At 40.2% G+C, this 27,719-nt stretch overlaps 1 protein-coding gene across 6 annotated transcripts in view; it reads right to left on the bottom strand.

Moving 5' to 3' along the window:
* KAZN (kazrin, periplakin interacting protein) overlaps positions 1-27,719 on the bottom strand; it is a 198,865-nt gene that overhangs the window by 12,552 nt on the left and 158,594 nt on the right. For 2 of the 6 annotated variants that reach the window (XM_086921866.1, XM_086921869.1), the window contains one exon: positions 18,000-18,048. The exons of the other annotated variants lie outside the window; for them this stretch is intronic. In XM_086921866.1, coding sequence (XP_086777992.1) covers positions 18,000-18,048 — 49 coding nt within the window. The remainder of the gene's footprint in view (positions 1-17,999; positions 18,049-27,719) is intronic. 6 annotated transcript variants of the gene reach the window in all.

Below are 27,719 nucleotides of genomic sequence, written 5' to 3'. Positions count from 1 at the left end.
TGTGGAGCCAGTGACAAGGTGAAAGGAACCAGAAGGACACCTTTAGAACCGGTACATGTGCCCATGAAGGCATGGGAAAAGTTGGGCCTAGACATTATTGGGCCTCTGCAAGTTCTAGGGTTACAAGAAAAATTCATCCTGGTGTTAGTGGATTACTTCTCAAAGTGGGTCACTATTAAGTTTGTAAATGGGGTTGACACCAAAGCCATTAAAGTATTCCTCTCTGACACCTTTGCCAATGAAGGTATTCCCCATACTCTCATAACGGACAATGGGGTACAGTTTGTCTCAGAGGAGATGAAAGTATTCTTGGTTAGTATGGCCATAAAACACGTATCCACGCCCCTTTACTGTCCACGTGCCAATGGATTAGTGGAACGCTGTAATCGCATGATAAAAGATGCTCTGCAACTTGCTGTAGCCTCCCACAGACCCATAGTGCAATCTATTAAGGACATGTTATGGTCCTATGCTACAACACCTAACAGTGTTACAGGGTACTCCCCATTCTGTTTGTTGAGAGGGCGCAAACCAGGGTCTAAACTCACACCCAGTTGGCTCTTTGAGGACAACACATTTGTGTGGGACAGAACCACTACTCAAAAAAAAGATTCTGTGTCACCAAAACGAATACAAACAAGACTATGATCATAGGTGGAAAACCAAGCCTAGAAAATGGGAAATTGGGCAATGGGTTCTTGTAAGAAAACCTGTCTCAAGTGCCAATAGGTACAACAAGTTTTACAGTCCACAAAGGATACGTGATGTGGGAAAGAACGTTGTCACCATGGCTGATGGCAAGATGTGGAGCATGGACAGGCTAGTGAAGTGTTCTCCACAAGCAACCACATCCAAGCCAGATAATATTTCAAATGTTGGACCCAACAGGGCTAATGTACCAGAGGTTAAGAGAGTTGTCAAGTCTCCTACTTGGCAGAAGGACTATGTAATGTATTGAACTATTTACTCATGGTTTCTGCTTTGCTTTCGTTAACAAAAAAGATGTTTTACTGCACTCCCCAGAGATTTAATCTGTTCATCTCTCCTTTCTGCAGAAAGGGAGATGTGTTGTAACTTCCCCCTACCTTTCCTTACCCTTTCTTCCTTTCTTTCCCTTGGTTTGCCCCACCTAACCCCGTTCCCTCCTTTCCCCCCCTCTCACTATCCTATGGTTTGGTCCAGCTGGAAGGCGATTGTAGAACGTTCGCCCAACGTTCATTATCACGTACATGGCACTTGAGAGGAGCTGGGAAACTGACGGAGAATAAACTTTCTTTCTTCTCAACCTGGTGTGGACCTACGTTCTTACAGTAGAGTACCCTAAATGTCTGACAACAAGACTAATTGAGCAATATATTGAAAAGCTAGCTGGATTTCAACAGGAAGCGGGTTTGGAAGACGCTAGGACTAACAAAGTGCCTTGGTTCGAGGAAAAGATAAAAGAAATAACGCAATGCCTTAAAATAGATTCAAAAAGTAAGGATCCATGTCCAATTGCTAAACAATCAATGCAAGGCAAACAGCCAACCTGGTTTAACATGGAGTGTCTAACTAAGAAAAGAGAAATAAGAAGAGAAGAAAGAAGCCTAAGAAAAAAACATGATCCAATAAGGCATACAAATCTAAGTAATATGAGGAAGGAGTAAAGTCAAAGTCAAAGTCAATATGAGGAAGGAGTATAAAAGATTAGCTAGTAACCTGAAGAGGGCCTTCAAAGAAAAATGCTGGGTAAACTTGCTGGAAATTATTGAATCTTAAAACTTGCGTAAGTTCTGGAATTTGATAAAGGAAGCTTCAGGACAGACTAACTTGGCTATGCCCTGTGTAGTAGAGGAAGCAGCATGGGAAGAATATTTAGGTGAGTTATACAGAACATATGTTGAATGAGAAGGTGGTGATACCTGTCCTTGGATGCAGGCGGTGGTATATCTAATACCTCTATTCACAACAGAAAAGGTAAATAAAATGATAAGACGCTTAAACCTAACCCGTGCCGCAGGACCTGATAATCTGCCAGCAATTATCATAAAATCCCAGCAAGATTGGTGGGCGGAATTTTTCTCCTGTATGTTTTTGGCAATATTGGAGTCAGGAAAGATCCCTGAAAAAGTGGAGGGGAGCAATAATCAGACCCATCCACTTAACTTGCTGGATATTGTGAAAAATGTATTTTCCAAAATAATCCTGGGTAGTCTGAAAGACTGGGTGGAACAGTGGTCAATCGTGCCAGTGGAACAAGAAGGTTTTAAGAAGGGGCATTCCACGATTGATCACTGTTTCGCACTGTGGGTGGTGCGGAAGTCAGTGGAAAAGCAGGGGAAGTTATGTTGCTGCTTCGTAGACTTCTGTGCAGTATTCGACCTAGTGGATAGGAGATGCCCTTGGGAGTCCTTAAGAAAATACAATATCCCAGAGGGGCTCTTGGAAATTATCCAGTAGCTACACAAACATAATTGGGCGCAAGTCATTAAAGACACAGACAGAGCCTTGACACCCAAAATACTGATTAAGAATGGTGTAAGGCAGGGTTGTGTATTAGCCCCTTTACTGTTTGCAATATATCTGGCCGATCTTCCTGCCACCTAAGAAGTGAATAGAAGTGCCAGCCCTAAATTGCATGGGAAACATTTGTCCTGTTTGCTGTACGCCGACGATTTGGTAATTTTTGACAAAACAGAGATCGGATTGCAAAGGAAGCTGTGGGCCTTTAAAGAATACAGCTTGGCTAAACGCCTGACTGTAAACATGGATAAAGCTAGAATCCTATGTTTTGGGAAGAAAACTAAGAATTTTAATTGGTTTCTGGGCACTACCAAATTAGAAATCATGAATGAATATAGATACCTTGGTATTTGGTTCGAAAAGTCTTTAAAATGGGACATCCATCTGGTAGCCCAGAATGCAAAAGCCCATACATCAGGATGTGGGCTAAGGAAATGTAGCCAAATCTATGGGGATAGGTCACACAGACCATTACTGAAAGCCTATAAGGCAATGATACCCCGACAAGTGCAGTACGGGCCGAGGTCTTGTATTTGAGTGGGAAGAACAATTGGGACATTGAGGAAGGGAAATGTCTAAAACCATTGATGTCACTGCCTAGCTCCTCTATGATCTAGGCAATCCGATTATAGCTAGGATTAACATCATGGAACATACAGGTTCAAGTGGCCTTTTAAGATTTTGGAAAAGATTGGGATCTGAGGAAGTTACAAACGTGTCACAATGGTGTAGAGAGGAGATTTTGCATAGCGACTTAAATTGGGCCAATGTGATCAGAATGAAATTGTGCGCAATATGTAAAAACCTAAAATTAAAATTTGACCAGGCGACACTGTCGGTTGAAGCTTCAAATGGGGAGCTTAGAACAGCAGGAAGATAAGTATCTAGGCAAAATGACATGCTATACTTGAGAAAAAGTATCAGTCCATTATATGATGAATAGCTGGGAGAATGATATGTGGTACCCCTATTTGGATACACTACCAAATGCTGGACTAAGAGCTGAACTGCTCAGATGGAAAATAGGGGTCAACCTTTGGGTATCTCATGGAAATAGAAAAGCAGAAATGGTACAACCCAAAGGTAAATGTTGCTGTGGATTAGGTACTAAGTGCGACAATTTACATATTTTATTAGACTGCCAAACATTTGTGTCACAGCGGAAACTGTTTCTACTACGACCTATCTTTTTAAAATATAGTATAACTGAGCGCCTGCTAGCAATTAATCTACTTACTGACATGCCATATCTTGATGTAGTAATCGCCATGGCAAAATATATGAAGGCGGTAAAAAGGACCCTGTGGGACCAAATATGATTGGATAGAAATTGGGACGGAAATATAGAGGGATATGCTCAAGTAAATTGTGCTTAGGCTGTAACATTATCTTACGTTATAGCTCGACGGTGTTTCTCATTGCAATTTTAGGTGCATTGTCATATGAAATTTTTAAGTTGTGGGAGGGAGGTGGGAATTGCCCTTTTAATGTATTGTCTTTTTAAAGCATAACTGAAATGGTTTTGTATATGTTTTAACTATTTATTGTAATATGTATCATTCTGTTTAGAGAATAATGGTCTAATAAACGTACTTTTACTGACTGACTGGTATCGTTGAACCTAAATCCAGAACCATAGTTAGATCATTAAAAAGTAATTTAATAAGGTGATATCAGACATGGACAATCTATTAAGAACAAAGAGTGACTGGTTCAGATTGATCTAGTTGTAAACTTTAACTACTACTGGAAATAGTCCCTTCCTTTTTCATACAACACAGCAGATGGCGCATCCAGCGTTTTTTCATCTGGAATTGTCACTCTACTAACAAGTGTAACTGAGTACCTGACTGGATGAAAAGTCATTAGGTCAATTCATAATAATGAGTATCTCCATAAGAATTCAAACTGAGTGCCAATCCACAAGAAAGGATTATAAATATGCTTATCACTGGGATGTTAGCTGGAGTGATGACTTGTGCAATCAGCCACATAAGCAGCAGGTGTAGGGAGTTAGTTAAAGGAGCACGTGGGCGAGCGCACATCAATGCTGGTCCAGTGCACGCCTCGGTGTCCGTTTAGAAAGACTACTGTACCCGTGTAGCGAGACCACCATGATATGTAGTGCGGTTGCTGTTCAGTATGGTATGAAGAACATGGGGATGTTTAAGAACATTTTAACAGGTATTAGTGAGTTAGGAGCTGATCTTTAACTTTGCCATGTCCAAAGACAAGCATATGGGAAGCAGAGACACATGGCAGTGGAATAAATGGGAGAGGATGATCGGTTGATAAAGAAATAGGATTGGTGCTCGTAACAATAACCTACAACAATCATGTTGAGATTTCTTCTGAATATGGGATTGTTTTGGGGCGGAAAAAGATAAAGGTTGACTCATCACATGTCAGTTACTGTATTATAATTGTATTTATTTAGCACACTTGGAAGCACTTTGTGTCAAGCTATCTGCTGCTCTGCAACCCAAGGTTAGCAAGTTAATCCAGTGGCTTTTGGTTATTGTTGGTTATTGGGTCTAGTCTTGTGCTCTCAAGGATACCATTCCATGAACTTACTTCAGAATCTTGTGTTATATTAAATTAATAGGAATAACTGGTGATCATTAGTAGAGGGTTTATGAGTTTATACAGATTGTTGATGGAATTATCCAATGAGCTAGAGGAGATTAGTTATTGTTAAGTACTTGCAACAACTGACAGACAATAAAAAAAATTACATTGAAATGTCTACACCAAATAGAATTATACCCAAACTCCATGTGCAAGAAAAAGTATTTACATTTGGAGGGAGATAGCCACGATATTTACACAAAAAGCAATAGTGCTGCACAATGAGCACCATCAAGCCTCTTAGGTATATGTCATTAAATTAATGACGGAAAGAATATATATCAAAATCGGTTGGCCAATACAGTTGGTATATTGTATGAGTCAATGTGGTTGTAATTAGGCAGCGTTTCGGCCCTTGGCAGGCCACCGCTGCCACCATTTTTATTTTTTGAAAGGGTGAACCGCTCTCATTTGAGTATGAAACAAATTCAGTTGTGAATTTGTCAATTTCCACTAACAGTCGACAGTCCATAAGAAAGAGTTCCAGAAGGGAACAGTAGTGGTTATTGGCCAGATGAGAGCTTTGGTCGATCACTGCAGCTTAAAATCCTGGCCTTTCACGGATAATACAGAATTCTTTTTGTGAGCACTTTCTTCTTCTAAGAGCCTCCTACTTCCTAGCCTGCTCTTGCTGCACTGTTATGTATTCAGAAGATGTACAGTATTGATATATAAGGTTCTGGAGTGACTGGAGGAGGGAGACACCTGCTATATTTTGCACTTTCAGATACTTGTCTCAAGGACGTGCTCATACTTAAGACCACCGCACAACCAGGAAAAACTGCGCCAGGAAAAAGGAAGTGAAAATCATCTAGTATTCCCTCCTCCCACTCCACAAAGCCTGCAATTGCAAACCTTATCTGATTATTTTTTGTTGTTTACGTACGTTGCAGCATTTTTAACTTTCTGGTTCTTGTATTGAAATAAGCATGCCAGTAGGTGAGTCATTAAACAAGCCTTGGCAAAACCAATAGGTTGCGCTATTGGAACCAAAGGTTTTATCTGAACGCTGTGCTATCTGTCTAAAGAATTTAAAAACAGAAAGTAAAGCAACCAGAGGGCCCTTATTGTTGAAACCATGCAACTGCAAATTGGATGAACCATGTTTTGAATTTGACACAGCAAGAAAGGCAAGGTATCTAATATACTAGCCTAAATAGTCTGACTAAAATATAGTGTCACAAGTATAATTTACAAAAAAAATCGCCCATTTGGAGTAAAAATTTGAAATCCACACCCAATGGAAAGATATTTCTGTGAATGATATGTAAATCTACCATATTTAAGTTAGACCATATGTCTTTTATACATTTTATGACACACTACCGGCAAGAAAATTATATATAAAAGGGGCCTTGATAGTGAGCTGTGGTTTTACGGCCCAGTCACCTGGATGACAGGGGATCCTTGACTAAAATATTTAACGCTAGAATTAACCACTGCCTCACCTAAGAGCACCTCAAAGTCCGACAACCCAAAACTCCTACCCACACCTCTTGGGGACCAGCGTTGATTTTGCCTAAAAGCCTTCCTATAACAGCCAGTGCCTATCCACGTGAATTGGCACACAAGACAGATAATCACTCATCTCAAAATGAGGGCCACACACCATGTACGTCACTAGCAGTCCTTTATTCCCTGGCCTCTGAAACCTTCTCATGGAATCACCGCGGAGTTCCATGACCTTATAAAGAAATTCGGTTTCCGGCCTCGCTCTTTTAGTTCCAATACTTTATTAATGAATTCTGCCTTCGTCCTCATTTCTTCATATGTCATGGAACTTCTTTGTGACTTGGAAAGTCTTTATAATGTACAGCAGTAGGAACTTTATCCCATATAGAAAGATGTGAAGAATAGGATGAAAGCATGCTTTCTGCATACTGTGATTTCACTATAAAAGAAGGTGGCATGACTGATGAGAAAACACATTTTTGCTTTAGACACAAGCCCCTTTCTACTAGGGCTATGCGCTCAGTGATCCATGTTGAACCTATTAAAACGTGTTTGCATTTCTCACAAGAAGTTGGTCTTCTGGCTTTCTGGATGATGTTTTATTTTTCTAATTATAATGTTTTATTACCAAAAAAATATTATCTGATCTTCTGTATATCGGCTAAAGCAACAAAAAGGTTTCCACATACAATAACACGTCTATTCTGTAATAAGCACTGAGTTTTTTGGGGGTCATTCAGGCATTTGTCATGGTCACTCAGAACAGTTGCCATTAGAGACATGGGTAACTTGGAGTTTTTGCTGAGAATCCCAAGTGATTATTGTCAGTTTTATATTTGATCACAGATGGATTATAGTAAAGTTAAGGCCGCCCGGTTTAAAATCACTCGTTTTATGTCCTTTTACATGTTGATTTACGGGAATGGTATATCCAATTATCTAATCTGTGCCATATAACAGATACTATCTTTGTTGTCACTTCCAGGTCAATGTGCTATGATGAAATTTACTCTGATGTCATCATTACGGCAATTACCCAGAATCATGAAAAAATCCTACCCCTTGTTAGACAAAGAATGTTGCCAAATGATTTGGTTTTGTGTAGAGTGCAACATAAAGCAAGTCTGTTGGCGCGAAAAACGAACCCAAAAGTGATAACTGCCGATAATAGTCGAGACTGGGTCCAACATCTTAAAAAACATTAAAAAAATGCTTTTGAGGACCATTTTTAAAGCAACGCGAGATAAAATGGACCACAACAGTACTTTGTTTCACACTTTAGGGCCTAAGAGCTTGCTTAAGCGACTGCTGCCCATGGGTACTAGGTTCTACATATGAACCTATAGCAGTAACTGTTGTCCCGAATGAAGCGAGCATGTGGCAACATGGTAGTGGAAGAGATGAGTTAACAGGATAGTTCTGGACACATGACACACCGTATATATCAAATAATGCCTTTAAATTGAACTCCGTTCTGTTGTCAATGAATGCAGATCTCTGGGTATCAGAATACCTAGTCAAGCATTCTCAAATGACAAAATAAGGCAGGTTACTGCTTTCGGTGCTCTAAAGACTGTTACAATAATCCAGCTGGAACTATTTAGATGATGCACCCAAGTTATCAACCAGATGGACTTACCCAAATGTTATTTATTTTACTAAGGAATACTAATTTGGTGTTGTTTGCTTTTATAATTAGTTATGTCCGTCTACAGCTGAACAGCCAGAAGGCATCTATGGAGATTTGAGGATAAACCTGGTGACTAGTTAAACGAATGGATGATAAATGTGTGCCATTTGTATGTGAGTGCGCTTTGCACCAAAAAGAGTGGAAGATAACAGACTGGGGACAAGGATTAAAAGGCACTGTTGAGCGGGTGGAGCTTTTTGGCGCCCACAGAGTGCCAATGTGCCTTTTAGGTCTGAATGGTACAAACTTGGAAGTTTGACCCTACTGAAAAGAAAGAAAAAAATCAAGAATAGTACAACTGTTAAATAACAAAAACAAAGTGTCAGAGAGAGCAGCAGACGGCAAACTGTGTACATGTTCTTACTCATTCACTCCCTCTGTAAGAACATTTGTAGCACTAGTGCAATAGTACAAGTCGAGCTTTCTTTACATCCGCATGTCTGTCATCCGATACTCACTAACAGACAGAGTGACTTAGAACCAGTTTCTGTCAGAGTTGAGGATTCTTCTTACATATTTTTGGGGATTCCATAATGTTGTCAAATATTAACACTTAAGATAACCCCTAAATCTTAAATGAAAGATTTGCGGCTCCTGTACTAACAAGGAAAAACTGAACCAACTCATGAGCCAAGAAGAATCATTTTGCATTGTTTGGCTCTGTCATAATCTGTGTACTTGTCCCCATGGCACTCGCATAGAAATACAACCTGCACAATGATTACCATTGTCATCTTAAATCCCACAAGGATTCTGACAGGCATAATTATAGTGCCACAGTCTTGAAATCTTACTGCGATGAAAGCAAGATGCATCACTGAACTAGCAATCAGTGTCACAGAGGTATCATCCTCGTTGTTATGAACTCTCACAAAGAGGTCCACGTCCTATCACATCAATTCACATAGGAATATTTCTACAATTCTCCAGAGTTCTTAGAATGGTTACTATTTTTTTAAATACAGATATACTTGAAATAAATGAACACAGTAGAAAAATAGTTAAGAAATCTGATCTAATTTTAATTATCTCAATGCTTATTAAAGTTGATGAGCTGGTTGTTTTTTTCATGTATTTTTTCCTTTCTTTTATTTATTATTTCCTTTGTTTGATTTGTTACAGTCATTTAACATTTATGTCATGTTAATATTTCCTATTTATTTGTAAATGGTCATTAATCTACAAACTTTTCTGTGCACTAATATTTATTTTTTCATGTGTTGGCAGTGCTTATAGAAGGTAACAGGTCTCCCTTTAATATGTATTTACAAGCTTTACACTACAAAAAAACTTTGGTCTCCTGTACATATTGATACTGTAATATCCGATTGTAAGTATACTCAACAGATATAGTTATTTGTTATATTTAAACATACCTACGTATTGAATATCTTAAGGTTGACAAATTAAAAAAAATATTCAAAATGAATGATTATTATTGAAAATGCACCACTCTGAACATGAGCTCCCATAATAATTCAAAAGGTTTAAATTTCATACATATTCATGCTATAATTAAATAATCCTCCTCCACTTTGCATTGATAAAACCACTGCTCCAGGAGCCTCATGATGCCACCTCCCAGCTTACGGTAGCACCTCTAGTGAAGTTCTCCAGATCCAGTCTGGCACCTGCTGATATTCAAAAGTTGAAGAATATGCAGTAAGATAGAACAGGGTCCTCCTCTGCTCTGCCTTGCCTTTATTTGCACCTGAGAACCCATGAAGAGCTGATCGGCTATCTGGTGGTCTTTTATGCGGTGATATGAAAGTTTAACACTCTTTCTAGATCAAGGCAATGGAGCATTTCCTTCTCTTCTGATGTGAGAGTTGGAACAAAGAATGTTGGCAAAGTGATTGATCGACCAACAGGGAAAGGTGTCACTACTTGAGGAAGGAAGGTCGTCCTAGCACCAGCTCGTCCACAAAAGAAGGTGGTGTCGGGTGGTTGAACTGACTGGACCTGCAGTTCATCGATACAGTAAGGTGATGTGATGGCAACAAGGAACACTGTTTCAAAGTCAAGGGCCTTTAGGAGCAACTGTGATCAAGCATTAAGGGTGGGTGTGTACATCAAGTGTGAAAACCAAGTTGCGTCATTACGAATGGTTTGGGAGGAAATGTATTGATCAAACCTTTGATGAAATGCATCAAAACTGGCAATTTAAACAAGGACTGTTGGTTCGGTAATCAGAAAAAGGCTGAGAGGGATGATGAGTAACACTTCACCATACCAACTGCAAGGCCTTGTTGCGTCAACAAAAATGCAAACAAAAAGAACTGAGAAAGTTTGGTTTGCAAGGAATTGGTAGTCCAGGTCCCACACATGTCCAAAAATGTATCCCAGCATAAATGGACTTCATAGAAAGGCGTCTAGCAGCAAGGATGACATAAACCACCTAATCTGCAAATCAAACACGAGTAACTGCCACCATTCAATCCTCATGCAATGAGAAGTAGGTTGTAGAGATCTGACTGTATGGCCTTGCCCTTGTGCTGAGACAGAAAGTTGTCCTGAAGTGGTAGTCACATCAAAGGGTACATTCTCAGATTCAGAAGCTATAGGTACATCACTCTCCTGGCCCAAGCCAGGGAAATCAAGAGGAATAAGCCCTGGCCATTCCTGATCATCTTCAGTATCAGAGGCAGGAGCAGTAGAGGCGGGAATGCATACCGGAGTTCCTCATTCCATTGCAGCTGAAATTAACCTCCTACTGAGCACTTTAGAAGAAACTCCAGCATGCACAACTGCTGACACTGTGCTTCCTTTACAGTGGCAAATAAATCTAGTCAGGGCTATTTCCAATGACCAAAGATGCCCAGCACCACCTTTGAGTGGAGATGCCGGTTATGGTTCGCTAGACAACACCTACTCAATTAGTCAGCTGTGGCATTCAGGAACCCCACTAGATGTTTGGGGACTAGGAACATGTTCTGTTGTTCTAGCCGCTTCCAGTGGCGCAGAGCATCCTGGCACAGGGCTCAGGGCTACACTCCGTCCAGCTTCTTGCATTTTGTTGGTAGTGTTGTCCAGGAGAACTACAGTGTTTTCTTGACAGAAAGGAGCAAAGCTTTTAGGGCAAAGGGGATCAGCTCCAGCAGGACGATATTGAATCAACTATCTGCTGAATCCAGAGGCCTCAGATCACTTCTTGTAAGTGGCTCGTGACCAACCTAGTAACAATGCATCTGTCTCTACCTTGAGCTCTGGGTGTGAGAGGAAGGGTGGCTTGCAACAGGTTATATTGACATCCATCACCCACCACTGCAAATCCTTATCAGTATGATGCCAGAATCAGCCCTGATATTGAGACCACTGGGACCTAGGTTCCACCGTACGGCCCTCATGTGGCATATGGGAGAACGAGAATGCACAATGCCAGGACACCAAGAAGCCTAAGAGGCATCCTCACAAACACCCAGAACTGATCCTGAAACTTGGGGAGCATATCCTGACCATTCCGGACTTGTTGCAGTGGGGTAATAGCCTTGAATGCCACAGTGTCCTGTACTGCCCCAATAAATGGAATTCTCAGCGAGGGCTTCAACTGTAACTTCAGATCATTGCTGGAGAACCCCAATGATGTCAAGAGGTTGGCCGCAGTTGGAGGTGGTCCATGATAGCCAGTCTTTGAAGTATGGGAATATGAGGAGTACTGCCCTCCAAAGATGGGTAGCAACCACCACCATCACTTTCATGAACAATTGAAAGGGTGAGATAAGAGCAAAGGGACAAACAAAGTATTCTTGGTCCACCTTGAACCATAGGTAATGCCAGTCAGACTGCAGAATTTGTATGTGAAAATACGTTTCATGCATGTCCATACAGTCCCCCCGGTCAAGAGCAGATACAATCTAAGCCTTCTGTAGCATCTTCAAGTTGTTCTCTCACAGGTAGGCATTTAATGAATGAAGGTGCTTGATGAGCCTGAGGCCCCTATCCTTTTTCCGGGACGAGGAAGTATTTGGAATAGCATCCTTTGTCTTTCTCCATGGCTGGTACCGTTTCGATTGTACCCTTGGAAAGTAAAAGATTCACCTCCTACATTACGATTGTCAAGTGCATCTCGGAAAATCATTCGCTGTGAGAGGGAGATGAGGTGGGAAGGAAACGAAGAATAGGGCATAGTCTCTTTCAGTATTCAGTAAGACTAATTTGTCAGATGGAACAGGCCTCCAACTGGGGAGGAAATGTTGAATCCTGCCCATCACTGGCTTGGCATGAGCTTTTGAGAATAAATGACAAATGCCTGGCAGCTGTCACAGCAGGGGATGATGAAGTGAAGGGCCAGCGTCCCTGTCGTCTTGTGTGGTGCCTGCTGGTGCCATTGCTGCAGCCCTGAAAGGACTGAATAGACTGCTATATCACCAACTGGGAAGCTTGCCATTGCCTGTAGGCTAGGTCATTGAAATTGCATCTGAATTCTTTGAAATGAAGTGGGAACTGTTTCTCAGGCAACTATAACCTCAGAGAGCATGCAGTGGCTTGATTATGTTTTAAATCTCTCTTGTGCCAAGTCTGCTTCCCCACACCCCCCAAAGAGTTTGGATTCTCTGAGGGGCATATCCATTAAGGATATTTTCACATTGCCACAAAATCTGGTCATTCTCATCTATGCATGACTTCGAAGAATGGCACTTGTCCCAATAGTCCTGCCAATGCACCGAGTGGTATCCATCCACGCCTACATGGATTATATACTTTGCTGCATCGTGCTCATCACACATGGTCTGAGACAAAGAAGCTTTGCGGTCCCTGCAACCATCGGCAAAATCTTGCTGCCCATGTCACACTGAGCATATGCGTTCCTGCTCAGTATACAAATATGGGCACTGGCTTCCTATTGGTGTGGGGGGTTAGTATCGGTGTCAGTGCACCAGCAACCAGCGAAGATCTTGAGGCTGATGTAAAAGTCTGTACCAGAGTTCGAATGGTTCCAGTAACTGGTCCCAAGGGGGCAGGAAGAACTGGGAAAGACCTGCCGGTGGTAACCCACCTGGAAGCCTCTGCTGTTCTGTTGAGCACAAAGGCTGCCCAAGGGTGCTGAAATAGCACCAAAGATTTCTAGCATGGCCATCTAGAAGGCTACTATCTGCTGTGGTATCAAAAACAGCCCAGGGTAACTGGGGAGTGTTGGGACTGGCTACGAAATCAGTTCTGGAACCAGGGGCTTCAAAGGGGTGCAATTTTTATCTTGACAGCCTCATGCCTTCCCTTTTGAGCTAGAGTGGCAGGATGAGGTCACGTCTTGCTGCTGTCTTTATATGTTTGTGCAAGGACTAAGACCTATCCAAAGAATTTGAGTTGGAAGTGGGTGGCTCACAGGAACGTCATCGCGACCAAACCAGGCCAGCACTTTGGAGTGGGACCTGTGGTCTGATTGCAATATCTTCTTCTGTTCTGTGAAGTGAAGCTTCACCTTCCTGGTCCCAGATTGCTTTCGGGTGCAGGAGGGCACACTTGTCACACAGCTTAAACTCTGGACCGGATCTCAATTACCAAAGGAACACTTTGTGCAGGTCTGTGACCAAAATCTGATTCCTGCAGTTACAGCACAGTTTGAAGCGGGTACCTCAGGTTTCCTAGCACACTGTCTAATCATTTTGGAAATCATCAGAGGTTTACAAAAGTTGGAAGCAGAGCTCTGAATCCATGATGGAAAGTGCAGAAAGAAAGGAAAGAAACAATTTGACATCAGCACGTAGGGGTAGCGCTTATATGCGGCTCTGCTTAGTCACTTCCAGGGTGGATTTGAGCTGTACTATGCCATTTGCCAGTGCACAGGAGCACCGCTGTTGAAGTTCTCTGAATACACTATGGTACTTGTGAATATTAAAAAGATGAGAAATCTGCAGTTGAGAAGAATCCATCAAAAGAATCTGGTTACAAATAGATACTTATAAAATAGTTCACAGAAATTCCATAGCATACAGCTACAAATATAGATTTTTCTGCAAAAATGATGATACCTGTCCCTCCTATCTGGCCTTCTTTTGGAACTTTGGGGGTAATCTTGTGTTCTGAAAGTTAAGCTCTATGGTCCCAGATCAACGTTCCAGTGACAAACACTAGCTCTGTAGTCAGAGTACACTATGGTGCGAGGAGCTAGAACATGGAACTCCTGCTTCAAGTGTGTCCTCAGGAGATGATAATTAAGAAGGCTGCACTAAACTATGTTCTGCAAGGGGAATTTTCTGGATATGTTTCTGCTACTATGCTGGTATAGTGATTTGAATAAACCATAGTTAATGCACAAATACAGCTGTGGAATCAGTCAACACCTTTGAGACCTGCCACTTCTCAAGAGTTACGCGGCAAAATGACCACAATTTCCAACCACTGAAGACATCCTTAACGTGCTGTATATAGGCGTGGTACCGTTCTACCAAGATGAGCTACACCGTTTAAGGTATTTTTGTTTATAAATATTTTTATTAACTTTTTGGGTACAAGGGGATGCTAAAGGGGTTTTAAACTTGGTTTTCCTGATGCCACCAACGGATTCAGGAGCACCAGTGAGCATTACCCTTTTAAGGGTAAAAGTAATGGTGAGATCAGAGCTGGTCCACTACATTTTAAGGGGAGATGAAGGTACTGAAATAAGACATCTGAATGAGCAGAAACACTGCAAATGTTTACTGTACTTCAACTATCTTTACTTTCCAACCTTTATTTCGCTCACCTGACCATAAAACTGAAATAACAAACTTGCTTTAGTCCCATATCCCTAACATTGACCATCATGCTAATTAATGCCTGATGCTTAATTGAAATCGAATTACAATAGATGGTTTATATTAACTACTATCCTAACGCTAAAGTAACACATTTGTAATAATCAAAGCAATACAGTATTTTTTCCCAAAACAAATCGTAGCACTAAATTAAATCAATTTAAATATGTGTTTGTAATACTAAAAACATCCTAACTGTAGCTCTTACTCTAGGTTTCCAATTTAATTAAATTGAAAGAACATAGCAACCTTTTTTGTTGGACTAATCCTTACCCTAACCATATAATTATATTTCAATAATTGAAAACATATTCAATTAAGATTTGTTGCATCAAATTAATTCTTACTTTAAACCTAAATTAAAATACCATAATCATATTCGATTCATAATGCTTACTGTATAGTTCAAGAAGCAAGCTTAGTTTAAGTCTTATTCAATCATTTTAATAATTACCTTATTTGTGAATGTCACTGAATTATTTTAAACACGTATAATTAGATTAAGCATTACTGCTACAGTAACACTAGCCCTTTAGTTTATATACTTTTTTTCAGCTTATTACAGCTTTGCTAACCTTAAATAAAAGTACATTAATAAAAAAAGATTTACAAATACTGCAGCCGTTTTAAACCATACCCAACATTTTATTTTACAGATGCTTTACATTAAATGATCATTTAACTAAGTATAAGGAGACAAAGCAAAGTGACTAAACAGAAATAGCAGTAAAGTAATTCTGAAAATCATGTTACAATAGTTGGCGAAAATCGTTAAAAACACACACACAAACACACAAGTACATACACACACCCCTTTGAAAATAGAAAAAGGTTAGTCGGACCAGTCTATCAACTTCTCTGAGGTACCTTCCCAAGCTATGATTTCTGAAAGGATTGATAGACTCAAACTCCAATCCCTTTTCAAGACCAATGATATCCTGGAGGAACACACGCCAACCATTGTGAATTGACTCGAATAGACAAAGGCGAGCGAAGGCCATCATCAGAAGAGAACGAGTGGATGGTGGGGTGGCTATCTGTCTACTGAACTGTTTGCCCAATTTGAAATGTACTCATTGGTAAAGACTCTAAATAGGGTGGATGAAACACATGCCGAGTTCTAAATGACCTGCTAAGTCCTGATCTGCCTTCTAGAGTACTGAAAGAAGACTTGAGAACTTCAAATGTAAAGTAAACGAAGTGATTACCATCTGTCCATAGTAATAAATGTACATGCTGACATGGCTGCCATAAATATTGGCATTTGCACTAACAACTTCGACAGTCCTTTGTTGCTGGCCATTTCCAACATTGTACCAATGAACTGATCCCAAGTATTTTAAACATGCGTTACTTTTATTGGAGTTTGAATGAACACTGAAGAAGGCAGAGTGCCAAAATGCATTTGCCCAGAATAAAGTATCAATGTCCTGTGAGTGCTCCACGACTGTTTGTTAAATAAATAAATATATATCTATATATGTATGTGTGTCTGGACAAAGCTATACCTCTCTGATGAGCTCTAATTAGAGCGAAACACTGTCAGGGGTTGCTTTTATTCATTTCAGGTTGGCTTGGTTGGTATTTTACCAATTCAAAGCTGTAATACTGTGACTGATGTGATAAATGGCTTTTGTCGTTTTACAGCTTGGCAAGGACAGCACTGTGCTAGTCCTATGCTTAAAAACTTTGCTGTAGAAATGGCAAAAGACTTTGTCCATTTCTATCTCTGAGTGGATTGCACTGCGCTAATCCTATGCTAAAAGACTGATTGAAAAGCAGACATTTGAGGTGAGCAGATCTAGAGTGTCGCTGGTGTTGAGATTGCTCTATAAAGGAGCTGCTTTCCACCTAAACTTGAGAACTACCCAGAGTTCCCTGCTTCTTTTTTGCATAGATAGATAGATAGATAGATAGATAGATAGATAGATATAAGGAGAATCCCACAATTTGCATGGCATGAAAACAAGCCCGCCAGTGAAACATCAGGTAAACAGATTTATTCATCATGCAGCTCCACATTACTCAGCATAAAGCGTTTGACTAAAGAGGGGTCTCAATCATATGCACCTGGGTTTAAATGTGTTATGTCTTCAACACGGAAGAAGGACTACGAGTGTAGAACACCTTATTTTCAACAATCTCAAGTGATCTTTTTCATCGTATAAGGCCAGATAGCACTTTCCATAACAAGGACTCTTGTGAATAAATTGCTAATGCAGTCTACTAAACAATGTTCGAGTTTTTGAGTCCTGGTGCTTTAGAAACCTGTTGCATTCTTTTATTTATCTTGCACTTCATGTTTAATCTTGCTTTTTTGAGTTCAGCGGTGTCACCTGCTTCAATATCAGGGCCAAAAAGTAATGTGATGTCACTTCTTGTGATGTCCTCAGTGGTCGGATGATTGGATGATGTCATTTCCGCAACCCATGGCATTTTGGCGAATTAACGCCAATGTCAATGCTAGGAGAGATGGACCCTAAACAGACCAGAAACTGGCACTGCTTCTCTGGAGCACCCTCCAGTAGGACTTCAGAAGTCAGATCACTTAAATTTACAGTGTCCCATTCCCTTTATATTCAAGAAAGGCTTCCTGGATCAATAATGGTAACACTGTTAGTGTCTATAGGAACACTGCAATCTGGCACGCGTTGCGGTTGCAAAGAAATATGCATGCTGTGAAGCAGGGTAGGTGGCAGGTAGAGTGAAGCACATCCTATGTAACATAACAGGTCAAACTACGTAGAGGAGAAACAAGTGGTCATGCACACAAACAAATGGAAAAAAGAAGTATGGTAGAGAGATAGATGGCAAGGATAGATGGATTCAGAAAACCTAGGGTCTATAGTTTTATCCTTTATATTTAGTTCCATGACATTTGCCAGCGTTAGTGTGGATGACAGTCATAACACTTGGATGAACTGTTTTTTTTTTCAAACTACCGAGACTCATACTTATGATTTAATGTAAGTGTACAGTCTAGGAGTACTCACATTTGGTCAGTAGGTGGCACTGCAAGCTGCTTATTGTTTGGGGAGGAGTCTGTGGAGGCAAAACAGGCCCTTTATTACGATGGCGTGTGTTTCTAGCACTTTCCAAAATGTCCTGTTAAAATATCACTGTTGTTTAAATGGGTGAAATGAGAGGGAGACAATGGCAGAATTAGTTTAACGAGGAGCCGAAAATGCAGAGAATCTAATGTAACATGAGGAACTTATGGTAATTTCAATTTATGTTAAAACAAAAGATGATATATATTAGGCAGGTGAAGTGGATGTCAGATATTGTTAATGGTATTGCTAAAATGTGTTAATTGGGTGAACACCCTGGTTATTATCAGGCTGTACCTCACTGTGGTAGCGGAATCATGAAATATGGTGACATGAAGCACGTACGTATGTGCTAAAAGAGTGGTAGTTCCTCTAAGAAAGGTGGACAATCAAAAATCATGCTCTGAAGTTAATTTTATTTAAAAAAAAAGTGATATACTGCAGTCCTAAACTGTAATAAAAAGACGACCTATAAACCCACAATGTGGGGTTGGTGTAAAAAGAAGATAATTTAGTGAACTACATTGAACTAGAACGTCACGTTTTCAGAATAACACTTTTATAAGCAAAATTATTTGATCAGTAGTGGTATAAATTGGACATGGATCCTTCCATTAATGTTTATCAAACTTATGGATTAAATATTTTTTCCAACCTGCAACTGATTTTTGCTGTGATGAAGAGTAGTATTAAGAAAGAAAAAAACAGAAGCATTAATGGCACCACTTCCCTCATCTTGACGATGTGAGCTATAGGTGGTCTTTGAAATAATCGCAAAAGGTGCCTCATAGACATTCCGAGTAGTCTGGTGAAACATTTGGAAAAACATTGAGAACACTAAATCTAAGGGATCAATCAATGTTTTTACCTCAAAATGTTTCTCATCAGAAAAAAAAACATTATGGCAGAGGAAATGCAAAAAATCAGAGCAAAAAGCATGAAGGTTAGACTTGGATACCACAACACAATACAATTACAAGATCTTAGCAAAACATTGATGTGAAGCAACAACAACGTTTTGTACAGAGAAACTTTAACATGAATAATGACTGGAATGAGAACGCTTTAAGTCTGAGATGTACAGCAAATTATAGGAAACCCTTGGGCAGTGCGGTTGTCACATTGGAGAATGTTAAATTGTAGAATTTCCCTAGAAATGTAATCCATGCAAAATAGTACTGCTTTCGACAAGAAACCATACAACACATTTAAATATTAAAATTCCAGTGGGTCTAAAAATAGAAAATGTTTTAAAGGCCACTATGAAGGCTGGGAGAAAGCAAACCCAGACAGAGGATTGACAGAATGCAATGTAACCTTAAGTCTTCTTCCCATCCTAGTCCAAGGGGTGTAACTCGTAATTGCACAGTAGTGGCATGGTGTTACAGCAAGGTAATGTAAATTTAGCTAGCAGCGTTTTTACACTGGCAATACCGTGCAACTTTTAATACGTACCTTAGTGTTTTTTCCCCTTCTATGCCGCCTTCCTCAGCGACCACTGTAAAAATATATATTTTCCCTTAATCTGGCCTAATCTGAATTTGTAAATGTTCACATCCTGTATTACAATGTAATGTTGCCCCTTGCCAAGTTCTTTTAAATGTAATCTACTGCAACTAAGGGACAGGGCCACTAACCAAATACTTCTAAAACAATGGACAAAATAAACAAGCATTTGCAATGCAATCGGTCTCGTATTTGCGAGAGTTTAAGCTATTGGCATTGTACATGACAATGCCTTTTTTTATGTTTTCAAAACCAACGCATACATAAAAGGCATTGTCATTTCTAATGCCAATAACTCAAACTCTCACAAATATGAGATCACTTTCATAGTGGCCGTGCCCCTTTTCTTTTTAGATGTTGCTCGCAGTATTCGGGTTACAGCGAGCCGCGTCTAAAGAAAGATGCATGGCCACCATTAAAGTAAAAGCATGGCATCGGACACTTTTACCAACAAAAAAAAATGTGTCTCCCCCCAAATTTTTTTTGTAGAAGTGCCCCATGCCGTGCTTTCACTTAAAGCGTAAACTGAAAATTCAAAGCAGCCGCTCCATTTTTCATATGAATTTGCTGCCCCCAAGCAGCGCAAATACACAGCACATCTACCCTAATATTACACATTTTTCTTGATTGCGCCGGGTGCACATTTTAAAAGGTGCACTCAGCGTAATCAAGGAAAATGCGCCGTGTGTATAATATGGCCACTGATGTCTTCTGACAGCAAATTACAAAGGGACAGGGCAGCAGCAGAGATGGCTGGCAGTACAGTGGTGTAACAACTTGGTTGATTCTAGCTGGAAAGTGCCATTTTCTCCTTTTTGACCTTCACAAATTTTAGAGAGTTGTGAAGATATTCTAGTTTTTTTTTTTAGATGGAGTACTTTGAAGATATTGTAGGCGGTTTCAAACTTGACCCTTTCTTACAAATGGAGCTACAGCAGGTCTGTTAGGACAGAATTGATATTGTTATATTTTTGTGCCATTGACTAGTCTGGTTGGTAAATGAAGAACCAATACTAAGGGATGAAGGTTGGATTCCGGCACGCCCATCAGAGTTGAGTTCCTATAATCATGTGAGAAGCAACAAGAACATAAACAAGTATTCTGAACTCTAGAGCTTGCAGACCACATTAATCTTTTTAAGGAGCACAGTGCTGGTCTGGTCCAAATAGCGCCCGAGCAGTATGGGAAGACATGTTATGGTGGTCATGAAGACAGAGTCCAAAATATTGTATCTCCTATTTTGGTAGGCTGATTTTTAAAGTTCTGATGTCTTGGAATGTGATTTTTTTTTGTTTTTGTTCTGTATTTAGATATAGCAGGGTATCATCAGCATATTGATGAATTGCGATACTACCCCCTTTGAAGACAATACAGGATGGCTACATTTAAATGTTTAATAGGGTTGTGAATTAAATTGGCCCCCGAGAGACACCACATAGTATAGGAGTGATAATGGAAGCTGGGTTGCCTAATTTAACTAGGTGATTTAGGTTTGAGAGCTATGACAGGAACCACTGAAGCACTTTATTTTTGATAATCGATGATCATGCACTAGTTGAGAGTGACGATAAAGTTTTGGTGGTTAATAGTATCAAATGGTGCCAACAGATCAAGGAATATGAGAAGATAGACACCACCATTATCAGTGACGGTATATACATCACATAGAATTTTTAAGTAACAGTTTCCATGCTGTGTCCATTATTGAATCCTGATTTGTAAAGGGTGGTTAATAAGGTTATGATTTTCACGAAAGGCCGTCAATTGGTTGGCACACATTTCTCAATAACTTTCCCCGACCAATTGCAACTTGGTGACTGATCTGAAGCTGAAAGAACATTAGGATCCACTGGAGAATTCTATAAGATAAGAGTAATTTGACAGGTTTTAGGTCTTTGGAAATATGCAATTTTGAAACAAAATACTGATCAGAAAACACCATCATTTAAAAATAAGTGTAAATTGGTTTTAACCGATTTAGCTGGGATAATGATATCAAAATACAACATAACACCTAAATGTTTTACTTTAGGCAGATATTCTTCAGTAATTGGTTCAAAATGTTTCCATGAGTATTTGGTTGGAGCCAGTGTAATTTGGTTGTTAGGCAAAGCCTGTTTCTGTTGATTAGCTAGTGAAATATTGGACTCCGTAAGGCTAACACTCTGAGGGAAGATATTTTGGAGATAAAGTCGATTACAACATCATTGCATTCGGAGATTGAAGAATGGAGACTTGTATCATCTAGAGATTAAGTATTCTGTTTAAAAATATTGAACAGTTCCTTGGGTCTTTTGAGAGCATTGTTACCATTTGTTCATCAGATATTGACATTTTGTTTAGCTAGTATCTGACGTATACTGTTACCTAGTTGCTTTTACTTAAGACAAAGATGTAGGCATTTATTCCTCCAACTCTTTTTAAAATGTGCCCCGGATTATATGTTTTTAAAATTACTTTCTTATTTTTTGAGGAGCACTATTAGGTCATAGCTGGGAAAAAAGGTGGTTACATGTTTAGATAGGACTGTAACAGTGCAAGCCTTCCTCAAATTTATTGCAAATTGAAGATCTGACACAGGGTGAGAAGATCTTTTAGGGAGAGTATGTAGCCTAACGGCTAGGGCGGATGAACTCGAAGCTGGGGAACCGGGTTCGTATCTCAGCAATGATGCTCAACATCCTGTGACTCTGGGCAAATCACTTAATCTCCCTGTGCCAAACCAAAAAAACAAAAAAAATGAATGTGTACTTCTGTAACGAAACTGGTGCTCCAGTAAAGCGCTCTGATACCCGATGTCTTGGGTCTAGTTCACGCTATATAAAACTCAAAAAAAAATTAAAACCACAAAAATATGAAGGAAGATGATGTTTGTGGAAATGTGGGGGCGAAGACAACTAGATATCAATAAGCATCATGTGATGGTCAGACCAATATACCCCGATTGGCTTGTGAAATATTTTGATGTAAGCAGAGATAATCTGGTTGAGAATCTTTCCTCTGTTAGGAGTAGGAATTCGCAAAAATTGTTCCAAGTTGCTGATGTTCAATAACTTCAGTAGCTCTATGACACAAGACTCATTAGTACAAACATGCTGTATGGTGAAGTCTGGCCTGTCAAAAACTAGTGTAAGGGCTGTCACCACAATGTAATGTGGGCCCTTTGGTTACCACTTCGGTTTTTGACCATGAGCACCAGCTTCAAATTATTTTAAAAGCAGAAGAAAAGTAGAAACATAGCGCCAGCCCCAATCAAGAAGTCAGGCCAAGAAAGATGGTTCTTAATAAATAATTACTGCAGGGTTGTTTTTACTTAAAACCTATAAATACATTTTCCTGAAGGACTGCTGGGTCGTAAAGAGCCCATTGTGACAGTTCTGGCTGAAGTCACCTACACAGTTTTCTCTTTGATAGAGTCAGTTGAATCAAAAGTTATGAGTTGACCAATGGTAGGAAACTTTCGTGTGGCAAGGAAGGTGGTAAATAATGAGAAAATACAAGGTTTCATTGGGGGCTAGTGACCATGCAACTTTTAGAAATCTAAAAGAGATAGGAGCCAGTCTTGATTTTTTTTTGCATGTGAGAGTCAATCAGAGAATAAAGGCAACTCCCCAACCTTGCGACATGGTATTTCTCTCTGTTAACTCTAGCAAGCGAATAGTTGTTAGGAACTAAGGTGTCCATAAGAAGTTGGGAGCAGCTATTAGCCAGGAGTTAATAATGGTAAAGAGATCAACTGTCAAGTTTTTGATGGGTTTTGTTATGAAGGCATGACAAACATTCATTGATCTGCAAATATGGGATATACATTTGAATGAAGATCTGGTTTTGAAGAGGGACAATAAAAGGCATTTTTCTTGCTTGGTGTAATGTAAAGCAAATTGACGCCATTGGAGACCTCTGTAAGTGTAAAGAGCACACTTAAGATCAATAAAGATGATATCTATCGATCTATAAACTATATATATATAGATATACACACACACACACACACAGATTTCTGAACATGCTATCTTATAGAGACAGATGGTGGTCTGTACTCTCCTGGTTTCTAAACTCTATCTGGACAGAGATATGCCATTCGTCAGGCAAATACCGCCAACAATAATATCCAATGAAATGAAAGCTAAAACTTAAGTCAGGATAATCAGCTCATGCAATTGAATCTTTTCCGGACATGATTAGGTTCCAACTATTTACAAACTTCCTATGGCATGAAGAAGTGTTTTAATGTAATCACTGGAACCCCTCGGTGGCATTTTTCTTGTAATTCACCAGAACATTTAGAGTAAATATTAAATTGTTGACTAAATAATAACACTCATTTATAGTTTTCGAAATAACAAAATATATGTTAGGCCGAGGTCAGAGGTATGGTATATTAGCTGGCAGACCGTGGTAAAAACCACAAAATATATACAATTTATGTTAATCCTTTTCAGTAAATGGTATTTTTACTTCTAATCAATAGAGTTTTGCTTTCTCTTTTAAAGTTAGTTATTCTGTAAATAAAATCACCATAAAAGAGTACAAACTCATATGATAAAAACAAGTTCATAAAAATAAAATAAAACACCAGTGAAATGCAGTTACATATAAGAACAGGATAAACGTGAGACAGTTATTCAGTTCTTGATACTCTCGATGTCCAGACAGCTCGTAAAAAAGTTAAGACAGTAAACGTGACCTGGTCTGTGGGAAGCATCTGTAGATACAACAAGGCAGGTGACACTTGTATAAAATGCAACCATTTGAGCAAAAGGATTAAATAATATACATCTGTAATATATTACAGATGTATATTATTTGTCACATACTGATTTATGATTTACCAGATTATTTTGTATCCTATTAAATTGCCTATCTTTGGTCTCCAATAAAAAATGATGACACACAAAAGGATTAAAGAACGCATCCTCTGCCAGCTATATTAAGAACAAAACATTTATAAAATTAAGCAAATTCTGTGGCGGCACATTGTCGCAGGAGCGCAATTCTCTTCCCTTTGGCCGAATCCAGCCGTGTGGGAAAGCCAAGAAATAATGCAGTTGACTGAACCTGCACAATAAGAACCAATCGTGCTGTGAGCGAAGCAGGCTCACGTATGGTTCTAACCCATGTACAATCTTTTAGGAGCATATGGGCCCTGACAGTAGGTTTCTGGAGTTCTAAACTTTCTCTCTCCAGACAGGATCGGTCCAGGAACAATCTTTTAACATCCCCTAACTCAAGAGAGGAGAAATTGGTTGGATTAAAAAAATTTCAGGCCTGCCTAGAGAAGAGAAAAATGCTTTACCATGGGCTAGCCATGGGATAATCATTGCCAGATTTAGGACAGACCGTCCTCAAGTATCATCTGGCTCAATTTCAGCTCCTCCCTTCTCGAAAACGTTATCCAACACAAGAGCGGGATTAGGTTGATTAGGTCTGTAACGTAATCGAGTCCCAGTTCTACATGCACAGAGAATGCTGGGGTAGCCTTGGAAACATAGTCCAACTTACGCAAAAAAATGATTTTCCATGGTCTGGAGTCGATCCACCTTGATGTAACCCCAGACCTTGCTGCCATAACGCAACTGCGCACCCGGATCCAGCGGCGAGGGGTAGGTGCGTGAAACGCAGCTCAGGGACTCCCAACCATGCGGTGGAAGATCTAACCTGAAGCTTTACCCGCTGGATACTGTCGTTATCTGACTGTTAATAATTTTAGGTATTGGCAGTTTCAATAGAAGAAGGGTAATATAGGATTGTTCTCCCTTCACCCCTAATTGTTGTTGTACCCAGACTAGCGTACACACATTACACATTAGGGAATTAGAGTAGACAGTTTTTCACTTTTAGATACCTGCTAAACAGTCACATAGGTCCTGAAGAATCGCTTGTTAAATTTACGCCAGCGAGAAACATGTTGACCGGACAATAACAATATCTGGAGGATTTCTGGAAACATAATATTCCAGCATTCTCCTCTAGAAACCCGATTTTAATTAAAGCAGTGGACCTCCTGAATAAATCATTCCCGGTACCACTAGTTTTATTTTAACTCACTTCTCCACGTCTACCCTCTATTCTGGCCCCATACCCGCACTTCATCCATACGGCTGTTGGAAAAAGATCTCCGCCAAAGAGCCCCTCTATGAGGTGTTGCCCGTTGGATATTGCACCGCCGACCCAACGAGGAGCAGTCCCAAATGATGAAGCATGACACCTGAAAGGGTGTGTGAGGGCATTAAATCCAACAAAATGGATTCCCAAGGTGATCTTTGAGTCACCCTGCCATTATCATCCGCATCACAGACTGTATCAATCCCCTCTTTCTCTCAGGAACAGCACAGCAATTTTTGCAAATACGTATCCTTTTGGGCACGCTGTAGCTGGACCTTCTACTTATAACCAAGTAGTAATAGCCCATTACTCTTCCTTTTGATACCATACGCAACTGTGCAATGCCCTTAGATTGGTACATTTGTAAATGTAAATGTACATATATTTATATAGTGCAAATCACCCACACCGCAGGTATCTAAGCGCTTGCTTAGGGAACCCGTCCTGGTATTCCCCTGTGAGATAACCCCGGCAGGGTATCCACAAGGTGAAAGCCAGGCATCCCGCCGCGAGGGGCCGTTGTGGAGATTAAGCAAGCTATTGCCCAGAGTCGCAGAGTGTGAACCCGTGAGTCGAGTAGGCACCGGAGCGAGAATTATCGAGTCCGTGGAATTATTGAGCCCAAGCCCCGTCGAGGCGGGGAATTGAACCCTGGTCCAGGACCGATCTCAGCTTCCGGGTCTGCCGCCTCTAACCCCTGATTATTCAACATATACACAATATGTAGTATAGGAACTCAATGGAAGCTATACAAATCAGGTTGTCCTGGCCCAGCCGGGGCAGGAGTTCCGTAACCGGCATCGTCCGAGCACCCCTGGGAGAGGCGGCTGGCATATTATGACCAACGCCCGATATCCACATTGCTGAAGCCCAGGGCGAAGCAAGCCTGGAAACGTGAACTCCAAAGGAGTCGGAAATACTGTCACAAAGTACGGTACCATTGATGTTTGTTTACATTTGAATCCGACGCTAGCACGTAACTTATAAGTGCAGCCTCCCACAGACTGACGTTTGAAGTTTTACCAAGATCATATTGATACAACCAATTAACTCCACTGAATCTTATGTGTGAGCTCAACCATATGGCTTTGCTCATTCAGGCATGTTTTGCTACTTAAATAAGTCCTGATGATGATCCCGTGCATCTACTAGAGCTTTTAGGGATCGAAACGTCGACACCCAAGAGTGGGTTGACACTTGAAATATTGTTAAAATCTTGTGTACATTCCACTCCAGGCGACACTGCCAGTAATCTTTGCATTTTATGCAGTGCCCTGTCTTTGCTCTCTTTCCTTGCCTGAAAATCACCCTTTTCTTCACCCTATATCTATTTTCTCCTTTTTTGTCAGTATGGCACAGGCTTGTGTCTTGAAAAATTGTATTGTGTATCTGACATTGTTTGTTGGTAATAAAACTCCTGCCCCGGCTGGGCCAGGACAACCTGATTTGTATAGCTTCCATTGAGTTCCTATACTACATATTGTGTATATGTTGAATAAGCTAAGTTCCACTGTCTCTCTATAACAAAGTTATACCCATGGCTCTTAGCTATCCGTTGGGTTCCCCTTGTCTTAAAGAAAGCCTCTAACCCCTGAGCCACACTTCTACACTTCTTCTGTAAAGGATCTCCTGTGCCCTGGAACTAAGCCTCTGTGAAAAGCTAAAAACAGCCCCCATGGTTTTAATAGATTCTGACCTTGTAACCTCTACCAGTGGTTTCCAGCAGTTTTTGGCATAAAAAAAACCCAGGCTGGGGAAGGCATTAACCTTGGACACAGTAAAGTTTGATACCTTGAACGTCTTAGTGCTAGTGGATTTGGGGACCACTACCATTACGTAAGATTTTTGAGAAGTTGACCGAAAGGTCCAGGAGTCCCATCAAACACACATACTTGGCTAGTAAAAGGTCCAGGGGTATCAGGACTGCATCATCCGCATATAGGATGGCAGGTATAAATCTGTCCTTAATTTTGGGGCAGTCAGCCGACACAAAAAGAATCGCAGATTCTAGCCCATTCAGTGAGAGCTTGAACAAAAAGAGAGCAGAGATGC

Source organism: Lissotriton vulgaris, chromosome 5 (assembly GCF_964263255.1).
Source record: "Lissotriton vulgaris chromosome 5, aLisVul1.2, whole genome shotgun sequence".
Classification (NCBI taxonomy): Eukaryota; Metazoa; Chordata; class Amphibia; order Caudata; family Salamandridae; genus Lissotriton; species Lissotriton vulgaris.
This window is presented reverse-complemented; position numbering and strand designations above follow the sequence as displayed.